The 27,083-nt window shown below is 42.8% G+C and overlaps 1 protein-coding gene across 1 annotated transcript in view; it reads right to left on the reverse strand.

Annotated features, from left to right (window-relative positions):
- LOC121539586 (gamma-aminobutyric acid receptor subunit rho-2-like) overlaps positions 1-26,612 on the reverse strand; it is a 37,301-nt gene extending 10,689 nt beyond the window's left edge. Inside the window, exons 1-2 of the mRNA XM_041848203.2 lie at positions 26,289-26,612; positions 24,386-24,492 (exon numbers count right to left, since the gene is read on the reverse strand). Of these exons, the coding sequence (XP_041704137.1) occupies positions 24,386-24,492; positions 26,289-26,515 (334 nt within the window). The 5' untranslated portion in view covers positions 26,516-26,612. The remainder of the gene's footprint in view (positions 1-24,385; positions 24,493-26,288) is intronic.
- Between the last annotated feature and the right edge of the window lie 471 nt (positions 26,613-27,083).

Below are 27,083 nucleotides of genomic sequence, written 5' to 3' on the forward strand. Positions count from 1 at the left end.
CTTGGGGGTAGAAGCTGTTAAGAAGCCTTTTGGACCTAGACTTGGCACTCCGATACCGCTTGCTGTGCTGTAGCAGAGAGAACACGATGACTAGGGTGGCTGGAGTCTTTGACAATTTTTAGGGCCTTCCTCTGACACCGCCTGGTATAGAGGTCCTGTATGGCAGGAAGCTTGGCCCCAGTTATGTACTGGGCCGTACGCACTACCCTCTGTAGTGCCTTGCGGTTGGAGGCCGAGAAGTTGCCATTCCAGGCTGTGATGTAACCAGTCAGGATGTAGAACGTTTTGAGGATCTGAGGACCCATGCCAAATCTTTTCAGTCTCCTGAGGGGGAATAGGCTTTGTCGTGCCCTCTTCACGACTGTCTTGGTGTGTTTGGACCATGATAGTTTGTTGGTGATGTGGAAGTAATACAAGACAAATTAAATAAAATACACAAGAATGGAGCTATATACAGGGAGTACCAGTACCAGATCAATGTGCAGGTGTACGAGGTATTTGAGGTAGACATGTACATGAAGGCAGGGTAAAGTGACTAGGCATCAGGATAGATAATATGAGTAAAATAAAGAAAGGAATATCAGCAGCAAATGATGAGTGTAAAAGTGTGTGAGTGCATGTGTGTTTGTGTTGTGTTGGTATGCATGTGTGTGTTATGTGTGTGTGTGCGTATGTAGTGTATGTGAATGTTTGTGTTTTGTGTGGGAATGTCAGTGTAGTATAGTCTAGTGAGTGTGCGTAGGGTCAGTGCAAGATAGAGTCAGTGCAGATAGTTTGAGTCCCATTAATTGACTATTTATCAGTCTGGCTATTTAGGAGTCTTATGGCTTTGGGGTAGAAGCTGTCTCGGACCAAGAGAGCCGATGCTCCTGTACTGTTTGCCGGACGGTAGCAGAGTGAACAGTCTACGGCTTGGGTGGCTGGAGTCTTTGGCAATTATTCAGGCTTCCTCTGACGCCGCCTGATATAGACGTCCTGGATGGCAGGGAGCTTTGCCCCAGTAATGTACTGGGCTGTCCGCACCAGCCTCTGTAGCGCTTTGCGGTCAAGGATGGTGCATTTGCCATACCAAGCTGTGATGCAGCCAGTCAAAATGCTCTCGATGGTGCAGCTGTATAACTTTTTGAGGATCCAAGGGCCCATGCCAAATCTTTTCAGCCTCCTGAGGGGGAAGGGGAACTGTTGTGCCCTCTTCATGACTGTGCGGGTGTGTGTGGCCATGTTAAGTCCTTAGTGAAGTGGACGCCAAGGAACTTGAAGCTCTCGACCCGAGGCTGACTCATCGCCGTCGGTGATCAGGCCTAGCACCGTCGTGTCGTCAGTAAACTTGATGATGGTGTTGGAGTCGTGCATGGCCATGCAGTTGTGGGTGAACAGGGAGTACAGGAGGGGACTAAGCACATACCCCTGAGGGGCCCCCATGTTGAGGGTCAGTGTGGCAGAGGTGTTGTTGCCTACCCTTACCACCTGGGGGCGGCCCGTCAGGAAGTCCAGGATCCAGTTGCAGAGGGAGGGGTTCAGTCCCAGTATAGTGACGAGCTTGGTGGGGACTATGGTGTTGAACGTTGAGCTGTAGTCTATGAACAGCATTCTCACATAGTTATTTCCACTCTGGTCCAGGTGGGAGAGGGCAGTGCAATTGAGATTGCGTCATCTGTGGATCTGTTGGGGCGGTATGCGAATTTGAGTGGGTCTAGCATGTCTGGGATGATGGTGTTGATGTGTGTCATGACCAGCCTTTCAAAGCACTTCATAATTACAGATGTGAGTGCTACAGGGCGATAGTCATTTAGGCAGGTTACCTTGGAGATATTGGGAACAGGGACAATGGTGGTCAGCTTGAAACATGTTGGGATTACAGACTGGGACAAGGAGAGATTGCCAGCTGGTCTGTGTATGCCTTGAGAACGCGGCCTGGTATTCCGTCTGATTGTTAACCTGTTTAAATGTTTTGCTCACATCAGCCACAGAGAGCGAGATCACACAGTAATCTGGAAAAACAGGGTGTTTCACGCAAGGCAGAGTGTTTTCTTTCTCGAAGCGAGCATAAAAGGCATTAAGCTAGTTTGGGAGTTCTGCATCGCTGGGCAACTCATGGCTGGGTTTCCCTTTGTATTCTGTAATCGTCTGCAAGCCCTGCCACATACGACGAGCGTCAGAGCCGGTGTAATAGGATTCCACCTTCCTCCTATATTGTCTTTTTGCATGTAGGATGTCTCGTCGGAGGTCGTTGCGAGCTTTCTTGTATGCGTCCATGTCTGTGTCCCGTTCCTTGTAAGCAGTAGCTGTAGCCTTTAGCTCAGCACGGATATTACCTGTAATTGTCATGAATCCCGCTTCCTGAGTCTGTTTCTGCCTGAGTTGCCTGTTTTCTGTCCTGGAGTCTGTTTTCCTGAGGTTCTTGAACGCACCCTGTCTGGTTGCTGGGCGACGAAGCTAGGCGGGAGATCTTTCTATTACCCGCACCTGCATCTCATCAGCTATCTGCACACCTGGTCCTGATCATCACCTCTCCACTTCATAAGCTCTGACCTGACATCCATTCCCTGCCGAATCGTTAGTCATGAACAGTATGTTGTGTCAGCGTATCAGCCTCAAGTTTTCTAGAGTTTGTTTTGTTGTTTTGTACTTTTTGCTTGCCGTGTACTTACCTCCGTTTACTCTGTCTACAGTTATTCTCCCGGAACATTCACTCCACACTTGCCTGGTCATCGGTGGGTTCTGTAACATCATTGGATCTGCCTATTCACTTCCCCCAACTCACCTCCACTGCCCGCTCCGTCTCCTGAATGATCCTGCTTCCACATTTGAGTCGTTAAATAAATACTCCCCTTCTGTCTACTCACCTTGTCCTGGTCTGCTTCTGGGTTCTGCTTTAGAGAATCGTGACAGTAATCCATGGTTTTTGGTTTGGATACATTCTTATAGTCATTGTGGGGATGACATCATCTATGCACTTATTGATGAAGCCCATGACTGTTGTGGTAAACTCCTCAATGCTATCGATGAATCCCGGAACATACTGTATCCCAGTCTGCACTAGCAAACAATCTTGTAGCCTCGCGTGTGCTTCATCCGACCACTTCCATCACTGGTACTACCTGTTTGAGCTTTTGCTTGTTAACAGGAAGCAGGAGAATGGAGTCATGGTCAGATTTACATTTTAGTCATTTAGCAGACGCTCTTATCCAGAGTGACTTACAGTTAGTGAGTGCATACATTTTTCATACTGGCCCCCCGTGGGAATCGAACCCACAACCCTGGCGTTGCAAGCGCCATGCTCTACCAACTGAGCTACAGGAGGGCCTGGGGATTTGCCAAAGGGAGGACGAGGGAGGGCCTTGAATGCATTTCTGTGGGTAGAATAAAAGTGGTCTAGAGTTTTAGCTCCCCTAGTGGCGCAAGAGATGTGTTGGTAGAAGTGAGGTAGGATGGTTTTACGTCTCCCCGTGTTAAGTCTCCGCTCACCAGAAACGCTGCCTTTGGGTGCCAGAGTGGTGTTGGCTTGTGGAGTGATGTTGACAGCCATGATAATACAAAAATACAAATACTGTATAAATGTTTAACAAAATAAAGAAAATCTATTATGAGTAAACATCTAAATATTGCTCTCAGCGTTGATCAAAGCTCAGAGACGCTTCTTGATCTGACTGATTTCTAATCGTGCCTGCTTCTTTCCGAAACGAGTGTAATCATAAACAGTGGTTTGTTCATTATTTTCGCCTGCGTCCACCGGATTTGTCGTCCCGGATTTGCCTTTTTAGCAGCACATTCACCACTCTCTCAAACAGCTAACGCCGCCCTCTCACGGCACAGGCCGAGGGTCTGAGAAATGAAACTAACTACCCCAGCTCGCAGTCAGCTCAAATAGGCAACTAGAGACGTTGCTGACAGTGTGGCTGTGTCTACACTTGACACTTAGAGTACATGTGACTTCTGCTATCAGAATACGAAGATCGCGTTGAAAAGACGGGTCATCAGCACTCCAGAAAGCTTGTGTTTTGGGACCAAGAGGCACCTTAATAGCTGAAGCCTGCAGTGAATGCCGTTCAGGAGAAGGATCCCGACACACTAACAGGTGGACTTTGTTGCATTTATAGCGCAAGTGATTAATTGCAGTTGTCAAACCACCTGGCGCCGACAAGAATGGCGGCATCGCGACTAGCTCTTAGGAAACTTTGCATTATTTTGTTTTTTTATGTACTATTTTTTACATTATTAGCTCAGAAAGTGTTTTATATCATTACATACAGCCAGGAAAAACTATTGGATATCAGAGCGGCGGTAACTCACCAGCATTACGACCAGGAATACGACATTCCCGAAGCAGATCCTTTGTTTGCTCTCCCCAGGGCAATTGAACTGATTCCAGCGGCTGACCCAAAATATCGCCAGCGGAGGAGAGGCACTCGGAGCGGCCTGCTGGTTCGACTTAGGAGGCGCGCACACCACCCACCACTTCCAAGTATACTACTCGCTAATGTTCAGTCTCTGGTCAAAAAGCTCGACGAGCTCCGGACAAGGATTTCTTTCCAGAGAGACATCAAGGCCTGTAACATACTTTGTTTCACGGAAACATGGCTCTCTGGGGTCCAGCCAGATGGGTTCTCAGTTCATCGCGCAGACAGGAATAAATATCTCTCCGGGAAGCAGAATGGTGGAGGTGTGTGTTTCATGATTAACGACTCATGGTGTAATTGTAGAAACATACAGGAACTCATGTCCTTCTGTTCACCCGACCTAGAATACCTCACAATCAAATCCCGATCGTATTATCTCCCAAGAGAATTTTCTTCGGTTATAGTCACGGCCGTGTATATCCCCCCTCAAGCCGATACCACGACGGCCCTCAAAGAACTTCACTGGACTTTATGCAAACTGGAAATCATATCCTGAGGCTGCATTTATTGTAGCCGGGGATTTTAACAAAGCAAATTTGAGGACTAGGCTGCCGAAGTTCTATCAACATATTGACTGTTGTACTCGCGCTGCTAAAATCCTCGACCATTGCTATTCGAACTTCCGGGATGGTTATAAGGCCCTCCCCCGCCCTCCTTTCGGGCAAATCTGACCACGACTCCATTTTGCTCCTCCCTTCCTATAGGCAGAAACTCAAACAGGAAGTACCCGTGCTAAGGACTATTCAATGTTGGTCTGACCAATCGGAATCCAAACTTCAAGATTGTTTTGATCACGCGGACTGGGATATGCTCCGGGTAGCTTGCGAAAATAATTTAGACGAATACACTGAAACGGTGACTGAGTTTATCAGGAAGTGTATAGGTGATGTTGTGCCAACTGTGACTATTAAAACCTACCCTAACCAGAAACCGTGGATAGATGGCAGCATTCACGCAAAACTGAAAGCGCGAACCACGGCATTTAACTATGGCAAGGTGACTGGGAATATGGCAGAATACAAACAGTGTAGCTACACACTCCGCAAGGCAATTAAACTGGCAAAACATCAGTATAGAGACAAAGTGGAGTCGCAATTCAACGGCTCAGACACGAGACGTGTTTGGCAGGGTCTACAGACAATCACGGACTACAAAAGGAAAACCAGCCACATCGCCGACACCGACGTCTCGCTTCCAGACAAGCTAAACACCTTCTTCGCCCGCTTTGAGGATAACACAGTGCCACCGACGAGGCCCACTACCAAGGACTGTGGCCTCTCCTTCTCCGTAGCCGACGTGAGTAAGACATTTAAGCATGTTAACCCCCGCAAGGCTGCCGGCCCAGATGGCATCCCTAGCCGGGTCCTCAGAGCATACGCAGACCAGCTGGCTGGTGTGTTTACCAACATATTCAATCTCTCCCTTTCCCAGTCTGTTGTCCCCACATGCTTCAAGATGGCCACCATTGTTCCTGTACCCAAGAAAGCAAAGGTAACTGAACTAAATGACTATCGCCCCGTAGCACTCACCTCTGTCATCATGAAGTGCTTTGAGAGACTAGTCAAGGATCATATCACCTCTACTTTAACTGTCACCCTAAACCCACTTCAATTTGCTTACCGCCCCAATAGATCCACAGACGATGCAATCGCCATCATACTGCACACTGCCCTATCCCATCTGGACAAGAGGAATACCTATGTAAGAATGCTGTTCATTGACTATAGCTCAGCATTCAACACCATAGTACCCTCCAAGCTCATCATTAAGCTCGAAGCTCGAAGCCCTGGGTCTGAACCTCGACCTGTGCAACTGGGTTAGGAAACAACATATCCACTTCGCTGATACTCAACACTGGGGCCCCACAAGGGTGCGTGCTCAGCCCCCTCCTGTACTCCCTGTTCACCCATGACTGCGTGGCCAAGCACGCCTCCAACTCAATCATCAAGTTTGCAGATGACACAACAGTAGTAGGCTTGATTACCAACAATGACGAGACCGCCTACAGGGAGGAGGTGAGGGCTCTGGGAGTGTGGTGCCAGGAAAATAACCTCTCACTCAACGTCAACAAAACAAAGGAGATGATCGTGGACTTCAGGAAACAGCAGAGGGTGCACCACCCTACCCACATCGACGGGACCGCAGTGGAGAAGGTGGAAAGCTTCAAGTTCCTTGGTGTACACATCACTGACAAACTGAAATGGTCAACCCATGCAGACAGTGTGGTGAAGAAGGCGCAACAGAGCCTCTTCAACCTCAGGAGGCTGAAGAAATTTGGCTTGGCACATTAAACCCTCACAAACTTTTACAGATGCACAATTGAGAGCATCCTGTCGGGCTGTATCACCGCCTGGTACGGCAACTGCACCGCCCGCAACCGCAGGGCTCTCCAGAGGGTGGTGCGTTCTGCCGAACGCATTACCGGGGGCAAACTACCTGCCCTCCAAGACACCTACAGCACCCGATATCACAGGAAGGCCAAAAAGATAATCAAGGACATCAACCACCCGAGCCACTGCTTGTTCACCCTGCTATCATCCAGAAGGCGAGGTCAGTACTGGTGCATCAAAGCTGGGACCGAGAGAATGAAAAACAGCTTCTATCTCAAGGCCATCAGACTGTTAAATAGCCTATTGAAATCACTGGCCACTTGAGATAGAAATGGAACACTAGTCACTTTAATAATGTTTACATATCTTGCACTACTCATCTCATATGTACTGTATATACTGTACTCTATTCTATAATATCCTACTGTATCTTAGTCCATGCCGCTCTGTCATTGCTTGTCCATATATGTATATATTCTTAAATTCCATTCCTTACTGTTGTGAAATTGTTAGATATTACTTGTTAGATATTACTACGCTGTCGGAGCTAGAAGCATAAGCATTTCGCTACACACGCAATAACATCTGCTAAACACGTGTATGTGACAAATTAAATTTGATCTGATTTGATTTATAAGGAAATCAGTCAATTTCACATGACTGGGAATACAGATATGCATATGTTGGTCACAGATACCTTAAAAAAAAGTAGGGCCGTGGATTAGAAAACCAGTCAGTATCTGGTGTGACCACCATTTGCCTCATGCAGTGTGACTTCGCATAGAGTTGATCAGGCTGTTGATTGTGACCTGTGGAATGTTGTCCCTCCTCTCTTTAATGGCTGTGTGAAGTTGCTGGATATTGGCGGGAACTAGAATACACCGTTTTACACGCCAATCCAGAGCATTCCAAACATGTTCAATGGGTGACATGTCTGGTGAGTATGCAGGACATGGAAGAACTTGCACATTTTCAGCTTCCAGGAATTGTGTACATATCCTTGTGACATGGGGCCGTGCATTATCATGATGAAACATGAGGTGATGGCGGCGGATGAATGGCACGACAATGGGCCTCAGGTTCTCGTCACGGTATCTCTGTGCATTCAAATTGCCATACATAAAATGCAGTTGTGTTTGTTGTCCATAGCTTATGATTGCCCATATCATAACCCCACCGCCACCATGGGGCACTCTGTTCACAACGTTGACATCAGCAAACCGCTCGCCCACACGACGCCATACTCGCTGTCTGCCACCTGCCTGGTACAGTTGAAACCAGGATTCATCCATGAAGAACACACTTCTCCACTGTGCCAGAGGCCATCGAAGGTGAGCATTTGCCCACTGAAGTCGGTTACGACGCCGAACTGCAGTCAGGTCAAGACCCTGGTGAGGACAGATGAGCTTCCCTGAGATGGTTTCTGATAGTTTGTGCAAATATTATTCTGTTGTGCAAGCCCACAGATTCATCAGCTGTCCGGGTGGCTGGTCTCAGATGATCCCGCATGTGAAGAAGCCCGATGTGGAGGTCCTGGGCTGGCGTGGTTACACGTGGTCTGCATTTGTCAGGCCGGTTGGAAGTACTGCCAAATTCTCTAAAACAACGTTGGAGGCGGCTTATGGTAGAGAAATTAGCATTACATTCTCTGGCAACAGCTCTGGTGGACATTCCTGCAGTCAGCATGCCAATTGCAAGCTCCCTCAAAAAACTTGAGACATCTGTAGCATTGTGTTGTGACAAAACTGCACATTTTAGAGTGGCCTTTTATTGTCCCCAGCACAAGGTGCACCTGTGTAATGATCATTCTGTTTAATCAGCTTCTTGGTATGCCACACCTGTCAGGTGGATGGATTATCTTGGCAAAGGGTTCTCAGAATGGCGCCAGAGGGGATGGCTGCCGTTTTACGGGCTCCTAACCAACTTTGCTATTTTGTGTGTTTTTTCGCATTGTTTTTAACTTATTTTGTACATAATGTTGCTGCTACCATCTCTTATGACCGGAAAGAGCTTCTGGATATCAGAACAGAGATTACTCATCTCGAACTGGACAAATAATTTTTCTTTAATCAGTCCGACGCGAAGGATATACTGCTTCTCCGAGACCAGGCCCAAATCCCCGTCATTCGCGTGAAGAAAATATGGAAATACAGGGGGCGGAGTTCGGGGTGCCTTGTGAGAATTCGTCGGCGAGTGGGTAAACTGCCTCTACCATCCGTTCTATTGGCCAACGTGCAATCACTGGAGAATAAACTGGATGATCTCCGTTCGAGACTATCCTACCAACAGGACATTAAAAACTGTAATATCTTATGTTTCACCGAGTCGTGGCTGAACGACGACACAGACAATATACAGTTGGCTGGGTTTTCCAGGCATCAGCAGGACAGAACAGCTACGTCTGGTAAGACGAGTGGTGGTGGTGTGTGTCTATTTGTCAATAACAGCTGGTGCTCGATATCTAATATTAAGGAAGTCTCGAGGATTTGCTCGCCTGAGGTAGAGTACCTCATGATAAACTGTAGACCACACTATCTACCAAGAGAGTTTTCATCTATATTTTTCGTAGCTGTCTATTTACCACCTACAGCAGCCAAGGTGATAATGGCTGGGGTCATTTTTGCTTGTTTTTGCTGTTCTCCAAATAGTATTTAAACATTCTTTAATTGTATAGAAATGCAGTAAATGAACTTCAACTTTTAAGAAATGTCCACTTCCGGACCTCACTTAAAACTCAAACCCTGGATACGGCCCTGTCTGTACTCTGGTGAGATTAGCGGAGACGCTAAATGTTAGATTAAAGACAGTGCCTCCCAAAGCCATTGAGACCCGCAGCAGAGAAGGGATCTCTATGACTCTTTGGGATTACTCCCCACTTACTGGTACAATGAAAGAAGAAAGATCAATGTGTGCATCTCAAATAGCACCCTATTCTCTTTATAGTGCACTACTTTACAGAGGGGGAAAATCCCTCAATATCCTCTGGATAGAATGTCATCTATGATATGGGTCATTCTATAAATTGGGGGTTGGATATTTTTGTTTTTTCTGTATCCTATTTTTTGCAAACTTTCAGCACATCTCTTCCAACATATGTCAGGTAGTCATACTCTATACACTGAGTGTACAAAACATTAAGGAAACCGGCTCTTTCCATGACATACACTACCAGTCAAAAGTGTGGACACACTTACTCATTTGAAAGGTTTTCCTTTATTTTTACTATTTGTTACATTGTAGAATAATAGTGAAGACATCAAAACTATGAAATACCACATATGGAATCATGTAGTAACCAAAAAAGTGTTAAACAAATCAAAAAAAATGTTATATTTGAGATTATTCAAATAGCCACCCTTTGCGTTGATGACAGCTTTGCACACTAAAAAAATAAAAAATAAACTGATTTTCAAAACCTTTAAAATGAATTTAGAGAAATGTCATCTTTATTGTTCTCTGTAAAATGTTCAATGTATTAATCTGAAACTTGTTGATTGATTTACTTATGCATCTAATTCATTATGTTGTTAGATGTTTAAATTATCACTTTTTAGTCATTTAGCAGATGCACTTATACTTGCTCAAGGACACGTCAATAGTCAGCTCGGGGATTCGAACCAGCAACATTTCAGTTAATGGCCCAACGCTCTTAACCGCTAGGCTAACTGCTGCCCCATCACTTTACCTATCTTTATTTTGGTAAAATAACTGGCATTTAGGAGTCAAGTGTTAATCATAGAGATAAATGGAGGACTCTATTTTTATTATAGACATTGCCATTGAGGGTCTCCACCATTTAAAAGTAGTCAACTGGGAGTGATCAGCCAATGATCAGAGAGCATTGTCTTTTTCAAATTGGGTTGCATATGGTTTGTAAACCAAAGACTAAGGTAATATCCAGGAGCCGAGACCAAGATTTATGGTCCCAAGATCCAGACCCAGTGAGTTGAGGCCATGACAAGGTCCCCCTTTCCTGCAGTCAAATGACCAGCCGAAAATCTGGTGTTTCTATGTCAAATGGTTTTGTTAAATTTCAGTCTTCTGTGATGTATATAACGTGTAATATTGGGATGCAAACTCAAAATGTAATACATTTCGACTCTATATCTGACATGGTATGGCTGCCTTCTTTTTTTTAAGCCCATAACCGTGTGTGAGGTGTATACTTTGGTTTCAAAGTAGATTTGTTTAAGACTACCAAGAAACACTCTGTGTGACCCTGATTTAGCCCACTGCAGTAAAAGTTTATTAAAGACCGAATTTGTGTGGTCTTGAGTGGCCCAAGACCAAGACCACTGGATCAAGAGTCCATGGCCCCTTTCTTCAATTGTAAGAAACTCAAGTAGAGTAAACAGTACAGTATAGTACAGTAGAGTACAGCACAGTACAGTAGAGTAAAGTACATTACAGAACAGTACAGTACAGTACAGTACAGTACAGTATAGCACATTAAAGACGTATATGTTTTGGCCAAATATATGTAAATGTTTGGGCTCTTGGAGGGTTGGAGCCCCCCTGCTGGCTATGCATCTCAATACTCTACACTTTTTCTTGAAGTGTGCACTTGTCCACTATCCACATGGTGGTCCTCTGTAGCTCAGTTGGTAGAGCATGACGCATGCAACTTTAGAATGGAAATAACGCTGCCGCTGCTGTTACAGACGCCATAATAGCACAGATACAAAGATGAGACCTCTATATATCTCTATGGTGTCAATTGTTTCGGTTGTGAACATTTCGGTTTGAACAATTTTGACTTATTTTGGACTTTAAAGAATCCCCATAGCTAACATATGGCTGTATATCTTTCTTTGGACAGTCTTTCAATGTGGACAGTCTTTCAATGTGTGTTTCGGTTGTGACATCAAAAGATGGGACAGCATTTGTTTTGAAATATTTTTTGAAATATTTTTTAAATACTAACTACAAGATGTTCTATTGAAATAATAGTGTTAAAAAAATCATTAATTGCTTTATTTTCAAACACCTCTCAATATAAATAAGTGTATAAACAATGTACTATATTATGTACAATGTACTATATACAGTATGTACAATATAAACTTTATAATATGTTTGTTATTGCCTTGGATTGAATTAAAACATATCATGATGTAAATTTACAGTGCTATGAAAAAGTATTTGCCCCCTTTCTAATTTTCTCTACTTTTGCATATTTGTGATACTGAATGTTATCAGATCTTCAACCAAAACCTAATATTAGATAAAGGGAACATAAGTGGACAAATAACACAACAATTACATATTTATTTCATTTATTTCATAAACAAAGTTATGCAACACCCAATTCCCCTGTGTGAAAAAGTAATTGCCCCCTTACACTCAATAACTGGTTGTGCCACCTTTAGCTGCAATGAGGAATTTTGGCCCACTCTTCCATGCAGAACTGCTTTAACTCAGTGACGTGTGGGTTTTCAAGCATGAACTGCTCATTTCAAGTCCTGCCACAACATCTCAATTGGGATTAGGTCTGGACTTTGACTAGGCCATTCCAAAACTTCCAATTTGTTGCTTTTTAGCAATTTTCATGTAGACTTGATTGTGTGTTTTGGATCATTGTCTTGCTGCATGACCCAGCTGCGCTTCAGCTTCAGCTCACAGATGGATGGTTTGACATTCTCCTGTAGAATTCTCTGATACAGAGCAGAATTCATGGTTCCTTCTATTAAGGCAAGTAGTCCAGGTCCTGAGGCAGCAAAGCATCCCCAAACCATCACACCACCACCACCCTGCTTGACCTTTTGTATGATGTTCTTACTGTGGAATGCAGAGTGTTATTTGTTCACTTATGTTCCCTTTATCTAATATTAGGTTTTGGTTGAAGATCTGATAACATTCAGTATCACAAATATGCAAAAGTAGAGAAAATTAGAAAGGGGGCAAATACTTTTTCATAGCACTGTATGTCCTAAATTTGAAGACTTAACTGTTTTTGTTAATAGTTTTTTGGGGTGGGACTGCAATTTGCACCACTTCTGTAGAATGCCCCATACAGTGACTTGCGAAAGTATTTACCCCTTTTGGCATTTTTCCATTTTTTAAAAATTAAAATTGGTAGCTTAGTGGGTAAGAGCGTTGTGCCAGTAACCGAAAGGTCGCTGGTTCTAATCCCCGAGCCGACTAGGTGAAAAATCTGTCGATGTGCCCTTAAGCAAGGCACTTAACCCTAATTGCTCTGGATAAGAGCGTCTGCTAAAATGTAAAAAATATTTTTGGGGTTTGTATCATTTGACTTACACAACATGCCTACCACTTTGAAGATGCAAAATATGTTTTATTGTGAAACAAACAAGAAATATGACAAGAAAACAGAAAACTTGAGCGTGCATAACTATTCACCCCCCCCAAAGTCAATACTTTGTAGAGCCACCTTTTGCAGCAATTACAGCTGCAAGTCTCTTGGGGTATGTCTCTATAAGCTTGGCACAGCTAGCCACTGGGATTTTTGCCCGTTCTTCAAGGCAAAACTTCTCCAGCTCCTTCAAGTTGGATGGGTTCTGCTGGTGTACAGCAATCTTTAAGTCATACCACAGATTCTCAATTGGATTGAGGTCTGGGCTTTGACCAGGCCATTCCAAGACATTTAAATATTTCCCCTTAAACCACTCAAGTGTTGCTTTAGCTGTATGCTTAGGGTCATTGTCCTGCTGGAAGGTGAACCTCCCTCCCAGTCTCAAATCTCTGGAATTCCCTCAAGAATGTCCCTGTATTTAGCGCCATCCATCATTCCTTCAATTCTGACCAGTTTCCCAGTCCCTGCCGATGAAAAACATCCCCACAGCATGATGATGCCACCACCATGCTTCACTGTGGGCATGGTGTTCTCTGTGTGATGAGAGGTGTTGGGTTTGCGCCAGACATAGCGTTTTCCTTGATGGCCAAAAAGCTCAATTTTTGTCTCATCTGACCAGAGTACCTTCTTCCATATGTTTGGAGAGTCTCCCACATGGCTTTTGGCGAACACCAATTGTGTTTGCTTATTTCTTTCTTTAATGAATGGATTTTTTCTGGCCACTCTTCTGTAAAGCCCAGCTCTGTGGAGTGTACGGCTTAAAGTGGTCCTATGGACAGATACTCCAATCTCCGCTGTGGAGCTTTGCAGCTCCTTCAGGGTTATCTTTGGTCTCTTTGTTGCCTCTCTGATTAATGCCCGCCTTGCCTGGTCCATTTAAATTACAGGTTGTAATGCAACAAAATAGGAAAAATGCCAAGGGGATGAATACTTTTGCAAGGCACTGTATATGGAGACAGATTCACTCCAGCGAAGACATCATCAGAGAATTCAGAAATCATAGCTGACATATAATTTCAGAAGAAGTTGTGATTCGGATTGGCCTGCAAGCTGCTTTTTGATTATCTGTGATTCAAAATCACTTAATACGGAACGTCTTCACGTTTTTGCTTCTGAATGAATCTGTCTTCTTTATCAATCAGAGTATCTGAGCTGAGAATGAGATGAGGGCTACATCCCAAATGGCACCTCATTCCCTTCATAGTGCACTACTTTTGACCAGGGCCCATAGGGCATGATATAGACTAGTATATAGCATGTAGTGCACTATATAGAGAATAGGGTGCCATTTACTGCATATCAAAGTGGCTCTCCCCTCCCTTTTAAGATGCATAGTTATCAGCTTGTCTGTGGAAGCAATTATAGAAGAAAACTGCTTTGCTATCACATGATGCAATTTCCTATTTCTGTTTGCATCACTGGGTGAAATAAAGGCTTTGGTTAATTGGGATAACTTGCACAGACAATAACTAACCTAAGTGCTACATGCTTCACTCTAAGTTACATACATTAACATAATGTGGATACATTGCATAAATATAACCAGAGGAAAGATCTGAATCTAAATCTAGAGCTGCATGCATGGTGGTTTCACTCTGCCATACTTTAGATACTACTGTATATCACGCAGCAACACATCCTACAATCTGTTGGTCGTTTGTTGTGATCGGATTAGATTAATGTTCATATCACTCTCCATTGGGTAAACAATGCTGGTACATGTTCGAATAAACACCCCCAGGCCTATTAATTTCCCTATGGTTTGTTGTGTGTGTGTGTGTGTGTGTGTGTGTGTGTGTGTGACACACACAGCTAGCCAGTCTGCATCCTGTCACTCTGACCTTGGTTCGATTTGCCCCAACTTTGTCCCAGTTCGGTCTGACATTTGGCCTAAAAGAGACCCAGGAGATCAATCGTTTCTGACTGTTTCTGCATAGTAGTCATCAATGCAATGTTCTCTTTTTACAACTTGAGATAATTCAATTGACAGCATGGTGATGGCTTGTACCCTCAATGTTTATTTTAATTTTTATTTTTTTACATGCCGATATACTGTCGATTTACATTGACATCTCAACTCATTGAAATAAGTGGTGACTGTAACAGTGCAGCAGCCTAGATGTTATTATAAGAAGGTATCTCGAGTCAATTTGCATTGAAGGATGATATGAATTATTTAATAGTATGAATTAATGAATAATATTGACATTCCAAATCCACATAAAAAACTTGGCAGCATATTGCATATCAAATGTCTTTAAAGGACATCAATTATAGGCAAAAAGACCTCCCGGAGTTACTTTTAGTTTTTTATGCAAACCCCATGCACTTTTGTCAAACGACTTCATGTTGCCCTCTTCTAGTGCTTTGTGGAGCAAAATTGGGGTCAAGTAAGCCTACAGATATGCAAAAATGCATTGCAAACTGGTAATGTCTTCAGGCTACGTCCCAAATGGTACCCTATTCCCAAGTAGTGCATTATGTGGGAAACAAGGTGCCATTTGGGATTCAGCCAAAATCTACTGATCACCCCAAAACTGTTGTTCAGCAGGACGATGTCACTGCTAGTATATAATGTCTGTTATAGTAATACTCTTAGTCCTACTCAGTACTGTCTGTACTGTAAGTATTTAGTACTACTCAGTACTGTCTGTGTTCTTTAGTGCCCAACTGAGCCAGCCTGGCAGCACATCTGGTCTGTCTGTTGAGACAGTGTTATGGATGGTAAACAGCTGTCAGCAGGAGTCCCTAGTGCATTATGTGCTAATCCACACGGTCAGCAGGAGGAACCCTTGCCTGCTTAATCTGGTCATGATCGTTAGCATCGCCGGCTAGGCTAAGCTAAGACTAGCAGCTAGCTACAGCAGTTAATACAAATCTAGATGAACTGGCTAGGCTAGGGCTAAGGCTACAGCAGATGGCTAGGGGTTAACCCAGCTGTATAACTTTTTGAGGATCTGAGGACCCATGCCAAATCTTTTCAGTCTCCTGAGGGGGAATAGGCTTTGTCGTGCCCTCTTCACGACTGTCTTGGTGTGTTTGGACCATTATAGTTTGTTGGTGATGTCCTCTCTTTTTTCCTGCAGTCCACAATCATCTCCTTTGTCTTGATGACGTTGAGGGAGAGGTGGCAGCAGTGTTTACAATATGTTGGCCTCTACTCTCCTCTCAGTTCCTATCCTCTTCTCTCCTCTCCTTGCTTTCCTCCCCTCTCTTCTTCACTCCTTTCTACTCCTCAGCTGTGTCAGGGAATGTCACTGTGTGGTTTATTGGTGGTTAAATAAGAGTAAGAGTGAAATAAGTATGAACTTCACTGTTGACCTCGTGAACTCAGATAAATCCTTAATGCCACTAAACCACCACATTTCTGAAAAGTACGCTGTGGCTTCACTTTACGTCCAGTACAGAGTATCATGTGAACGGTGCTCAATGCTCTCTATCTCTCCATCTTCGTGCATCAAATGATACCAGAGTGCTCCCCTTATCATGGATTAGCAATGAGATTAATGTGTTATCCCTGGATTAAAAGCAATGAACCCACTCTACCAATGCATTAGATTAGACCAGACCTTCTCACTTCTGTTGACATCCATACTATGGATAGAATACCTGCAATGTCAAACTATATACAATGAGTGTACTTTCCATGACATATCACATATGTCACATGACTGACCAGGTGAATTATTGATGTCACTTGTTAAATCCTCTTCAATGAAGGGGAGGAGACAGGTTAAAGAATGATTTTTAAGCCTTGAGACAATTGAGACATGGATTGTGTATGTTTGCCATTCAGAGGGTGAATGGGCAAGACCAAATATTTAAGTGCCTTTGAACGGGGTATGGTAATACGTGCCAGGCACACCGGTTTGAGTGTGCCAAGAACTGCAATGCTGCTGGGTTTTTCACACTCAACAGTTTCCCGTGTGTATCAAGAATGGTCCAACACCCAAAGGACATCCAGCCAACTTGACACAACTGTGGGAAGCATTGGAGTCAACATGGGCCAGCATCCCTGTGGAACACTTTCGACACCTTGTAGAGTCCATGCCCTGACAAATTTAGCCTGTTCTGAGGGCAAAAGGGGGTGCAACTCAAGGTGTTCCTAATGTTTTGTACACGCAGTGTAAATATACAGCCTAAGGGTAGGAGCCCTTACAAAAACAACGCATCTCAAATTTGCAGTTTCACATGTGAAAATCGCATTTTGAAATTGCAAGTTCACATGTGAAAGTTAAAATCAAATTTGCATTTTCGCATGTAAGAAAACTCAACATGTGAAAATCTCAAAATAAATATAATTGGGGGACAGGTTAATGGATCAAGTTCAAATGGCAACATAGTTCTGCTTAGTTGCTACATCCATTTTTGGACATAAATTAATGATATAATACCCATTGATTCTTGAAGAATATAACGTATAAATGCCTCAAGAGCTTAGTTCAACTGTCACACCCCATCAGAACCCTAAATAGAAGCTTGTTTTACTCCAATGTTTGTAAACAAATTAAATGTAAACAACCACTGTATAGCTTAAAGACATGGTTAAAACTATAATTTTTATATCATGGATGGTCAGTCCTTGCATCCATAGCATAGTCTATGGATTTGAGAGTGGTTGCATTTCTCCAGCCCCATCCCTCAGCTTTTGACTGAAACTGTGTGGCAGGGACAACTATTTGTTAAAGTTTAAATTAAGGATCGCTGCTTTAAATAACTTTAATGGAGTAACAGTGTTATGATATGGCGCAATCCTCTAGTGAGTGAGTTACTTTGTGTCCATTAATATTAAGCAAAACTACTGATGTCAAGAACACTATTCTTAGTATTGCATACAAAAATAATGATATTGAAAGCAAGACATAAACCAAAAAGTATTGATAGCAAAAAAAAATCTTGCAAGGAAATGAATTGTAAATGGATGTAAAAAAAAAATCTGTAAAAAAATGTTTGCGATAATGCGATTAAATAAAACGCCCCCCCTTTCCTGCAATTTTCCCTATATTCAGTTATGTTACCCTGTCCTTTGATTTAGCTGCCATTTTTTACAATCGCAATTTTTGGCACATTCATTCCAGCTACATAGCACCCTGCATCCCACTACTGGTTTGTCTCTGAAGCTAAGCAGGGTTGGTCTTGGTCAGTTCCTGGATGGGAAACCAGATGTAGCTAGAAGTGGTGAAAAATAAATTAATGAGTAAAAAAATAACATGTGAAACTTCACGTGTCTGACTTGTGAACATTTCCAAAAAATGTATGTGTGTTCACACATGTCCAAAAACCACATTTTTTATGTAAGGGGAGGGCAAAGCAATTGCATAATGTGAGTCTACAAACTGCATGCAGACTACAAGTCAGTGTCCCAAGACATGCATACATTCACAGAGCACAGACTTTAAAAATGCATGGAGGGACTAAAAGAAGCCAAGCCTGTCCAAGGGAAGCTCCTTTACTGGGCCATTTGCATGCAGAAAGTTACACACCGCTAGTTACTCTGTTCTAGTCCTGTGTAACTCCACATGCGTGTTTCTCTTCAAGGAGAGGAGACTGTAACTGTATGTGCCTGAGTTAGTCCGTTTCCATTGTAGTGTGATTAGATCCATTTACCCTCTGTTGAGATGTTGGGGATGATTGTACTCAGGCTATTTCCAGCTCTGCACGACACTGTGATGCCCCGCTGAACGGTGTGTGTGTGTGTGTGTGTGTATGTATGTGTGTGTGACCCCCTGCTGATCGATGTTCCCCTTCATTCCCCTGCAGTACAAGCCCCCCTACTTTCATCAGGCTCCAAACAAGAAACAAGTTGAGAAGAAAACATCAAAAGAAAAGAGAACTTGTTCATGCTCTTTCTCTCTCTTCCCTATTTTCTCTCGTTTTCAAATGCAGCATCTCCAAACATTGTTAAAAAAAGCTGTCTTGTCACGAAGAAAACAATCCTAAAGTTTGAGTTGGTCGATTTCTCGGCTGCAACGAACGAAGCAAACTTTTAAGTGCATCAACACAAAGACTAGCCCTGAACTCATCCAATAATACAAGTCTGCTTAGATTTCACACACTTAAAGTAGCAACGGTCATTTTTTAAAAACAATTCTAATAGATGCAAAAGTTGTACAATGGATGAAGATACTCCAAACTTTTTGAAATTGTATAATCCATCAGATATTGACTGAATTATAGCACATAAAATATTTCACTGGCACGGACAAATAATGAATGGAGTTCAGGAATTTTGGTGGGAATTCAGGTATTCAATTTATTGTCAAATTGCACTTTATTTTCTTATAATGTACTCTCGCTCTATTTTTTGTTATTGTATTTAACAATGATTTTGTGTTAAAACAAAGAAAATGATATGTTCCTCATTTGCATAAATACACAGGGTGTATTTGAATATATTCGTACATTTACATAAATGGGTGGAACAGGGTCTGCTGAGTGCAAACTTGAACGTTGTGAAAATTCTGTGCAACTTCCAGCACGTGTTTACTGTGAACACTGAGGCTGTACCCGCTTTAAGTTACAGTGTTAACAGTGGCCAAGTAGGCTACTGTGGCTATTTCGTCATACTGTGGGCCTACCAGAGTGGCCTACCATCAAAACAATGGAGAAAATGCATCCCATAACATTTTAACATGGAAATAGCTGTTCTATCATTCAGCCTACAGTAGCAGCCAATGTGCTGTGTTCAATGTAGGCCTCCGTTCCATGAGACTGAAAATGTTGTTATGCATTATTATTCCCATATCATTATTACAGAGAATCAAACAAATGATGCTACCCTCTGCCTATTGGCTACTACAACAATGCCCCTTTAAGACAAAAAAAAGCTCTTTACCTGACTCTCTTTTCAAAGATGTCTAGAAATGTACATGTTTTGTGCTCTTGTAGGAAGCAATTACTCCCCTATTGCTGACTACAAATTATCTATAACTGGGCTAAAAACTCACTAACTAGCAAAGGATTTGAACAAAATGTGTACACGTGGCTACAGCAGCACTCGCTTTAATCTCAAAACAAGCGCATCTACTCACGACCGCTCATGCTGTAAACACAGTCCAGTTCAAAGTAAATGGCACAGATCCATATATGGCAATGGTCAATTTGCATATAGGCCTACTGCAGCTCTGATTGGTTATGCCGCACCAGTCTGTGTAGAGTACGGGCTGAGTCGTGCGTGTCAATGCAATAGAATCCTACTCCGATGCATTCTGCCTACAACAAAATATCTTGCATAGTTTGTTTTGTTTCGGTATGTTGCATTGAAAGTGGCTAATATTGTGTTGATTCAATCACAATTGCCACAGTAAAGGGAAACGTTGATAGTGTTAACAGGGAAAACTCTAGAACATTGGTCATCAACCTTTTCTGTGTCAAGATCACTTTCTGAGTCAAAATGCAAGCCGAGATCTACCGCTCAGTTTTGTTTTGAACATTATTTAAAATAACGTAAGCCTATGCAACATTAACCAATTAAAAACAGTACTGTAGCAATTAGGTTTATGCAGTAATCTATATGCCCATTACATTATCAACGCATATTAGTTTTGCTTGAATTGCCCTACCAATGCATTGTTGTTTGGCCATTTTCTAAAATGATATTTACAAAATTTGAGGTAGGCTATATGATCACACCGGTAAGAGATCCGTTGTTGTATTACTTGTGAGGCACAGCTTAGTGAGCATACATAATTTGCTTTTTATTTTACTGGGCTGATGGTGCCTGCATCTGATGGTTAGTCTCAGCGTAGGGAGAGAGCAGCAGACTGAGGGTCCGCCTCTCAGCATCCCTCCGCTCTCCCTTTCCTCCACTGACACTGACCAAAAAGGGACAACCACTTCCAGCTGATGGCAAAACTCGAGTCGCACCGCATTTTTTCTGCCTCATGCAGAAATGAACAGAGAAAGTGAAATATTCCTAGATATTAAAAAAGATGCAAGCCACTAATAATACCAACAACGCAAGCCTATCGATACACTTTCCTACTCATACATTACTGCTGCAGTGCTTGTTGTAGCGCTGACTGTATATAGGAAGAATGCACATTTTATGACTTATTAAAGTGTTGAATACAAAGTGTTGACAGTGCTGAGTAAGAACTTAAACATGAACTCACTCATAAAAACAACAGTTATTTGCTCTATTCGTTGACAGTCTCTCTCTAGTCATGGTTTTAAACATTTTGAAATCTCACATTATCAACTTTGCTGTAGCTTTCTTTTATACCTGCTACTTTACTGCAGACACAGTAATCTGAGCCATCCGATTGGCCAGTGGTAGGCCTATAGTGCACTTGATTAGCTCTCCAGGCCCACCGGGAAGGCAGAGTTTGTACTTTCAGACACATGACATGGTTCTAAATGGCAACAGCTTGCCTACCTGGCGCGCAGGGCAGCTGAATCGGGTGCACCTACTGCCAACAGCACCTACTGCCCCAAAAAATAATGTATAGGAACACAAGGCTTTATCGTTAGGTTTTTAACAGAAATGTTTGGGGATTGACTAGGAATGCCTTGGAGATCGACCAGTTGATCCCGGTTGGTGACCACTGCCCTAGAAGGTTGAGTGAAGTTCAATCTCATGCTTCTCTCTGTGGGCTGATATTTCTTCTGCACGGCAGTCTCAGGCTACTGCATGTGCTCAGGCTACTGCGCGCCCGAGCACCCCCGCAATTTAGAGGGAACATTGGTCAGGAGCGAGATAGCTGCCGGTGTGGCCATAAGGTGGGGGTAAGATGGCTGACAGGAAAAAAATGAGAAAAGTGGAACATATTATAAGTAAATATGGAATAGGGGATTTCACAAGCCTTATGGAAGATCTGATGAAGGAGAAGATGGCGGACAGGGAAAAGCAAAGTGGAACATGTTTTGTGTGAATACTGGGGACAAGAACTGTGACTTGCTTTCCTCTCCGGAGCAGGGCGCCGTTGAAAGGAGTGATAACTGGAGTGGCGTTAAGTGTTGAGGAGGATCAACTGAAGTTGAAGATTCCCGGTGTCTGTGACACCCACCATTTGGTGTGACGCAGACCTGGTGGAGAGTGTGGTAAAACAGAGAAGACACTTTCTGTACTACTGAGTTTTGATGCAGAGTCTTTACCAGATAAAATCAAGTTAGGATGTGTCAGTTATCCCGTGACAGCTTTTGTCCCGAAACCATTACAGTGTTTTAGGTGTCAAGCTTATGGTCATGTGGCAGCAGTGTGTAGAAGGGAGATTCCTAGATATGAGAAGTGTGCAGGAGGACATGAGACAAAGGAATGTGTAGTATCGTTGGGAAAAGTTGTGTGTGTAAACTGTAGGGGTACCCATGGTGCTGGAGATCAGAGGTGTCTGGTGAGAGAAAGGCAGGTTGCGGTTGCCAGGGTCAGAGTAGTACAGAAGGTGTCGTATGATGAGGCAGTGAAGAGAGTAGTAGAGGAAGATGGGTCCAGGGTGAGGGACCCTAAGAGGCTCCCTGTGAGTAGGCCGAGACCAATAGAGAGTGATAGGAATAACATGTACTTCAGTAAGGTTGGTTTTTTGGCGTTCATAGCCATGGATATCAACTGTACGGCAGAAATGGAACGTAAATCACAGAAAATAGATGTTGTGGTGGCAGCTGCAGAGAAGTACTTGGGTGTATGAGATTTTACTGCAGAAGAGTTACAAGATGTTTTGAACAATAGTGTCCCGTCCTCGCAGGCTGCTGGCCTGGAGTAAGGTCAGATAGGGCCAAAGTAGTGGAATAATGGTGAGGTTTTAATGGGTGCAGAGTTAGTTGGTAGGGCAATTTTTTCACAATGTGTAATGAATTCATACTACAGAATAGTAGGCTGATACACAGCTAATATAGTAGGTGGCGGCATGCACCTATAATATTTGTTTGCGGACCGCCATAATACCAAAGAAGAAGAAGAAGAAGAAGAAGACAGTGCTGCAACCACCAAAACACTTGCTCTGTCTACCCTACCTGCACTGTCTAGACTGCCTCATTAATTATTGTACCATCGGATAAAAAATCCACACGCTTGGATAGATTACACCTATCTAAACATACAGTACTTCACATTGTTTGTCAGATCAGACATAATATCACTATAATCCGAATGTTCATTTTCAGAAGTTGCTTTCATTTCAGCGCATCTAATTTGTAAACATTGCAACTGTATTAAATGATTACTTTTTTCAATTCCACAAAAAATGTACACCCATCAAATTAAAGTTATCTTTCTTATTTTTCTTGTGATGTAAGTGTCGAGACTGTGCGTAAAATCACACACAAAGACAATGTATTCCATTCAGGCCATTTCAGCAATGTTTTAGTGTGTTTGACAAGTCATTACAAAAATGAAAAAATGACAGGCACAAGCAAGAGAATGAAAGAGTCACTGGCGTAAAATGAAAGCAATCAATGCAGCGAGATTTAAGTGACAAGTGGATTTTGCAACTCTCAAATACAGGAAATAGATGGCTGAAAAAGACAGATACTCAAGTGGGCGGGGCATGCATGTTGCTACTCAAAGCACTAAGAAATACTCTGGGTTCACTCACAGTAAATCCATGAAACAGCTCATGAATTGTTCTCATCGTGCTGCTGCACAAAGAACATATTGAGTCAAGTTTGTAGGCTATAACAAGCTAGAGTACAGTATGTAACTGAAAACTAAGTAGACAGCTTTAGATGCTTTAGAGCGGGGTAGCTGGATGTCAGAAATTTGATTATTTGGAGGTACTGAAACAGAGGCTTAAAACCATAGAATTAGAATAGAGTAGAATGGGCATAGAATCAGTCTATCCATTATGGCATCATTGACCGTTCTACTCATTCTAAATATATGATATGCTTAAAACTCAGGTCCAAGACTGCAAATCTAATTGTTTAAACAATACACAGGTACTGTATACTTATATTAATCCCAAAGTATTTATAGTTTACAGACAGTAAGAAGCTCTGCTTTTCTAACAAGCAGGAGAAGGTGTGTAATTGGAGGTCATGTTCTCTCCCTTTACCTAATGTGTGTAATTGAACTGTCATGTTGGACAGCAGTTGTTACAGTACTGTGAATGCGCTTACAGCTAAACTATTGAACTCAGTAACTGAGTGAAGTCAACTAGCACTAAAGAGTTACCATTTTACATTTAGCAGACACTCTTATCCAGAGCGACTTACAGTTCATGCATTCAACTACGGTAGGTAAATACCATGAATGGGAAATGCATGCTGTTCGTGCATGATGTTTAAGGTGTGTTTCACATGATATCTTACAGACAAATGGGGTCCCCTGAAAAGCATCCATTAGGAGCATATCTGGATTCTTCAGCCAGTGTGTGTGTGTGTTTGTGTGTGTGTGTGATCCCCCCTACCTCCGAATGCCGGCCTCATGGTGAAATCATGATCATCTACTTTCAGAAGCTGCTCTGTCTTCAGCTTGCGGTTTTTGGTCACATCTGGAGGCTTCTTTGTCAGGGAACTGGTATAAGACAACACAAGACAACACCATAATAAGTAATGACGACTGTCTGGCGTAATAATTAATGTCTTACTTGGCACAAGCCCATCTGGAATGAGAACAAACACAATTCTAAATGAGTGGAGAATATCTCACTTTGGTCTCTCTGAGCGTATTAATATTGTAGCGAGTGGGTTAACCCTAATGGCGCGATGTGTAGGGTGCTTGCCTTTCAAGCCAGTTACCGCACTGTTCGCTACATTGGTGTCAGAAGTGGGATGGCGGACCGTGAGGCCATCATCTGAGTAGTCGAATTACGGGGACATGCCTTCCCCTTCAAAGGGACAGTGTAGCAATCCTCGCTATATGAGCCATTTTACAATTCCCACGTGGGCTAACCCTATTTGCGCAATGCGTAAGGTGTTTGCCTTTCACACCAGCGACCCGTGTTCGCTTTCCTGCCCTGCCGTTCGCTATAACATAAAGCACAATCAAAGCGGAATGGAAATTCATGTTGCTTTGCTTTATTAAATGAAAACAGTAACTGCAGTTCTCAGCCCCTATTGGGTGACATCCAGATAACTGTGCTTCCCTCCCTGATGGCTTTGACAGATGGCTTTGAGACAAGTGGTCGTGCTTATCGTACTTGAGGCACTGGCAGCCAACCGCTAAACTGTAATTGATGAGTAGGCACAACAAGTAGGCTATACCTAGGGTCTTCCCTGGCTGTCTAGTGTTGCAACCTGGTCTCAGAGCATTTCACATTATTCTGTATGTAAAGCCAAGACACTCTATTTAGTATGATATGTTACGTTTCGTATCAAATGTAATAATTTGTGGATGTACATTACCCATTTTGTATGATATGTTACGAATTTGCTAAACATACAATATGTTACTAATTTGCTAAATGTGTTATATGTTACGAAATTACAAAACATACAATATGTAACGAATTTACAAAAGTATATTATGTTACTAATTTGCTAAACTTATGATATGTTACGAATTCAGCTAGGTGGCTAACGTTAGCTAGACTAGGGGATATGGTTAAGGTTAAGTTTAGGAGTTGGGTTAAAGGGTTAAGGTTAGGGGAAGGGTTAGCTAAAAGTGTTAAGGTTAGGTAAAGGGTTAGCTAAAAGGGTTAAGGTTAGGGGAAAGGTTATCTAACATCTTAAGTAGATGCAAAGTAGCTAAAAGTAGTAAGTAGTTGAAAAGGTGCTAATTAGCTAAAATGCTAAAATTGTCCGTAATGAGATTCGAACTCACAACCTTTGTGTAGCTAGACATTCCCGTTATAGTTTTTGCCCCAAGTGACAATCTGTCTTATGTAACCATACCAAACCTAACATATCAACTAAATGGAGTGTCTCCGATTTTACATTTTAGTCATTTAGCAGACGCTCTTATCCAGAGCGACTTACAGTTAGTGAGTGCCTACATTTTCATACTGGTCCCCCGTGGGAAACGAACCCACAACCCTGGCGTTGCAAGTGCCATGCTCTACCAACTGAGCTACATGGTCCGATTTATGTGCAGAATAATACGAAATGCTCTGAGACCAGGTTGCGTGTCTTCTACCACTGTCTGTCTGGGTTTTGTTAGATTTTCACCGCCCCTCTCTGTCCATTACAATGACTGTAGTTATTGGATAGTTTTTCCATGTCCAATTCAGACTATCAAGTTTTGTGTATTTCAATGATGAAATCCGCATCAAAGCGAAGACCCAAGCAGACAGACAGAAGACACTAAACGGATATTGAACCATTGCACACCAAAGAACCACTCCTGGGTGAACAGTATCGGGTACCACTTACGTGCCATGCTTTGCTGTCTCTGTGCCATGCTTTGCCGTCTCCACGGTTCCCGTCCATCTCCGTACTCGGTGTCCGTGCTTACGGCATTCCCCGGTAACGACCAGACAGAAGAGTAAAAACAGCGGTTTAGCCAGATAAGGCATCGTCATGCGTGCAAGTCTAAAATTCCACAAGTGACTCCAAAAGCCTCGTTCAGTTATCCTACAGGTACACAGCTTTGTACGCATCTCCTTGCTCACGGGAAACCAAGCGCTCTGACAGGAATTGCATTGCAATTGCGATGGTTTGATAATGTGTAGGTTGTGTTTGAAAACGGACGCTTGGGAATCTATACTTCGAGAGGTTTCTTCCGATTGTCATTGGTTAGCAACTGCACAGCTGTTTTGATGCGCCCAGTGCCCCCAGTCATGGTTGGTCATCCTCGCAGCAAACACAAAGCTGTCATTTTTAACATGAATTATAAAACCCGGGGATAAGTATGTAACCTAGCCAACTTTGAGATACTCATTGTGCAGTAAAGTTAAGTGAAAAGTGTAGGCCTACACTACCGGTCAAAAGTTTTAGAACAGCTAGTCATTCAAGGGTTTTCCTTTATTTTTTTTACTATTTTCTACATTGTAGAATGATAGTGAACACATCACAACTATGAAATAACACATATGGAATCATGTAGTAACCAAAAAAGTGTTAAACAAGTCCAAATATATTTGAGATTTGAGATTTTTCAAATAGCCACCCTTTGCCTTGATGACAGCTTTGCACACTCTTGGCAGTCTCTCAACCAGCTTCATGAGG

Source organism: Coregonus clupeaformis, chromosome 20 (genome assembly GCF_020615455.1).
Source record: "Coregonus clupeaformis isolate EN_2021a chromosome 20, ASM2061545v1, whole genome shotgun sequence".
In the NCBI taxonomy this organism is placed as follows: domain Eukaryota; kingdom Metazoa; phylum Chordata; class Actinopteri; order Salmoniformes; family Salmonidae; genus Coregonus; species Coregonus clupeaformis.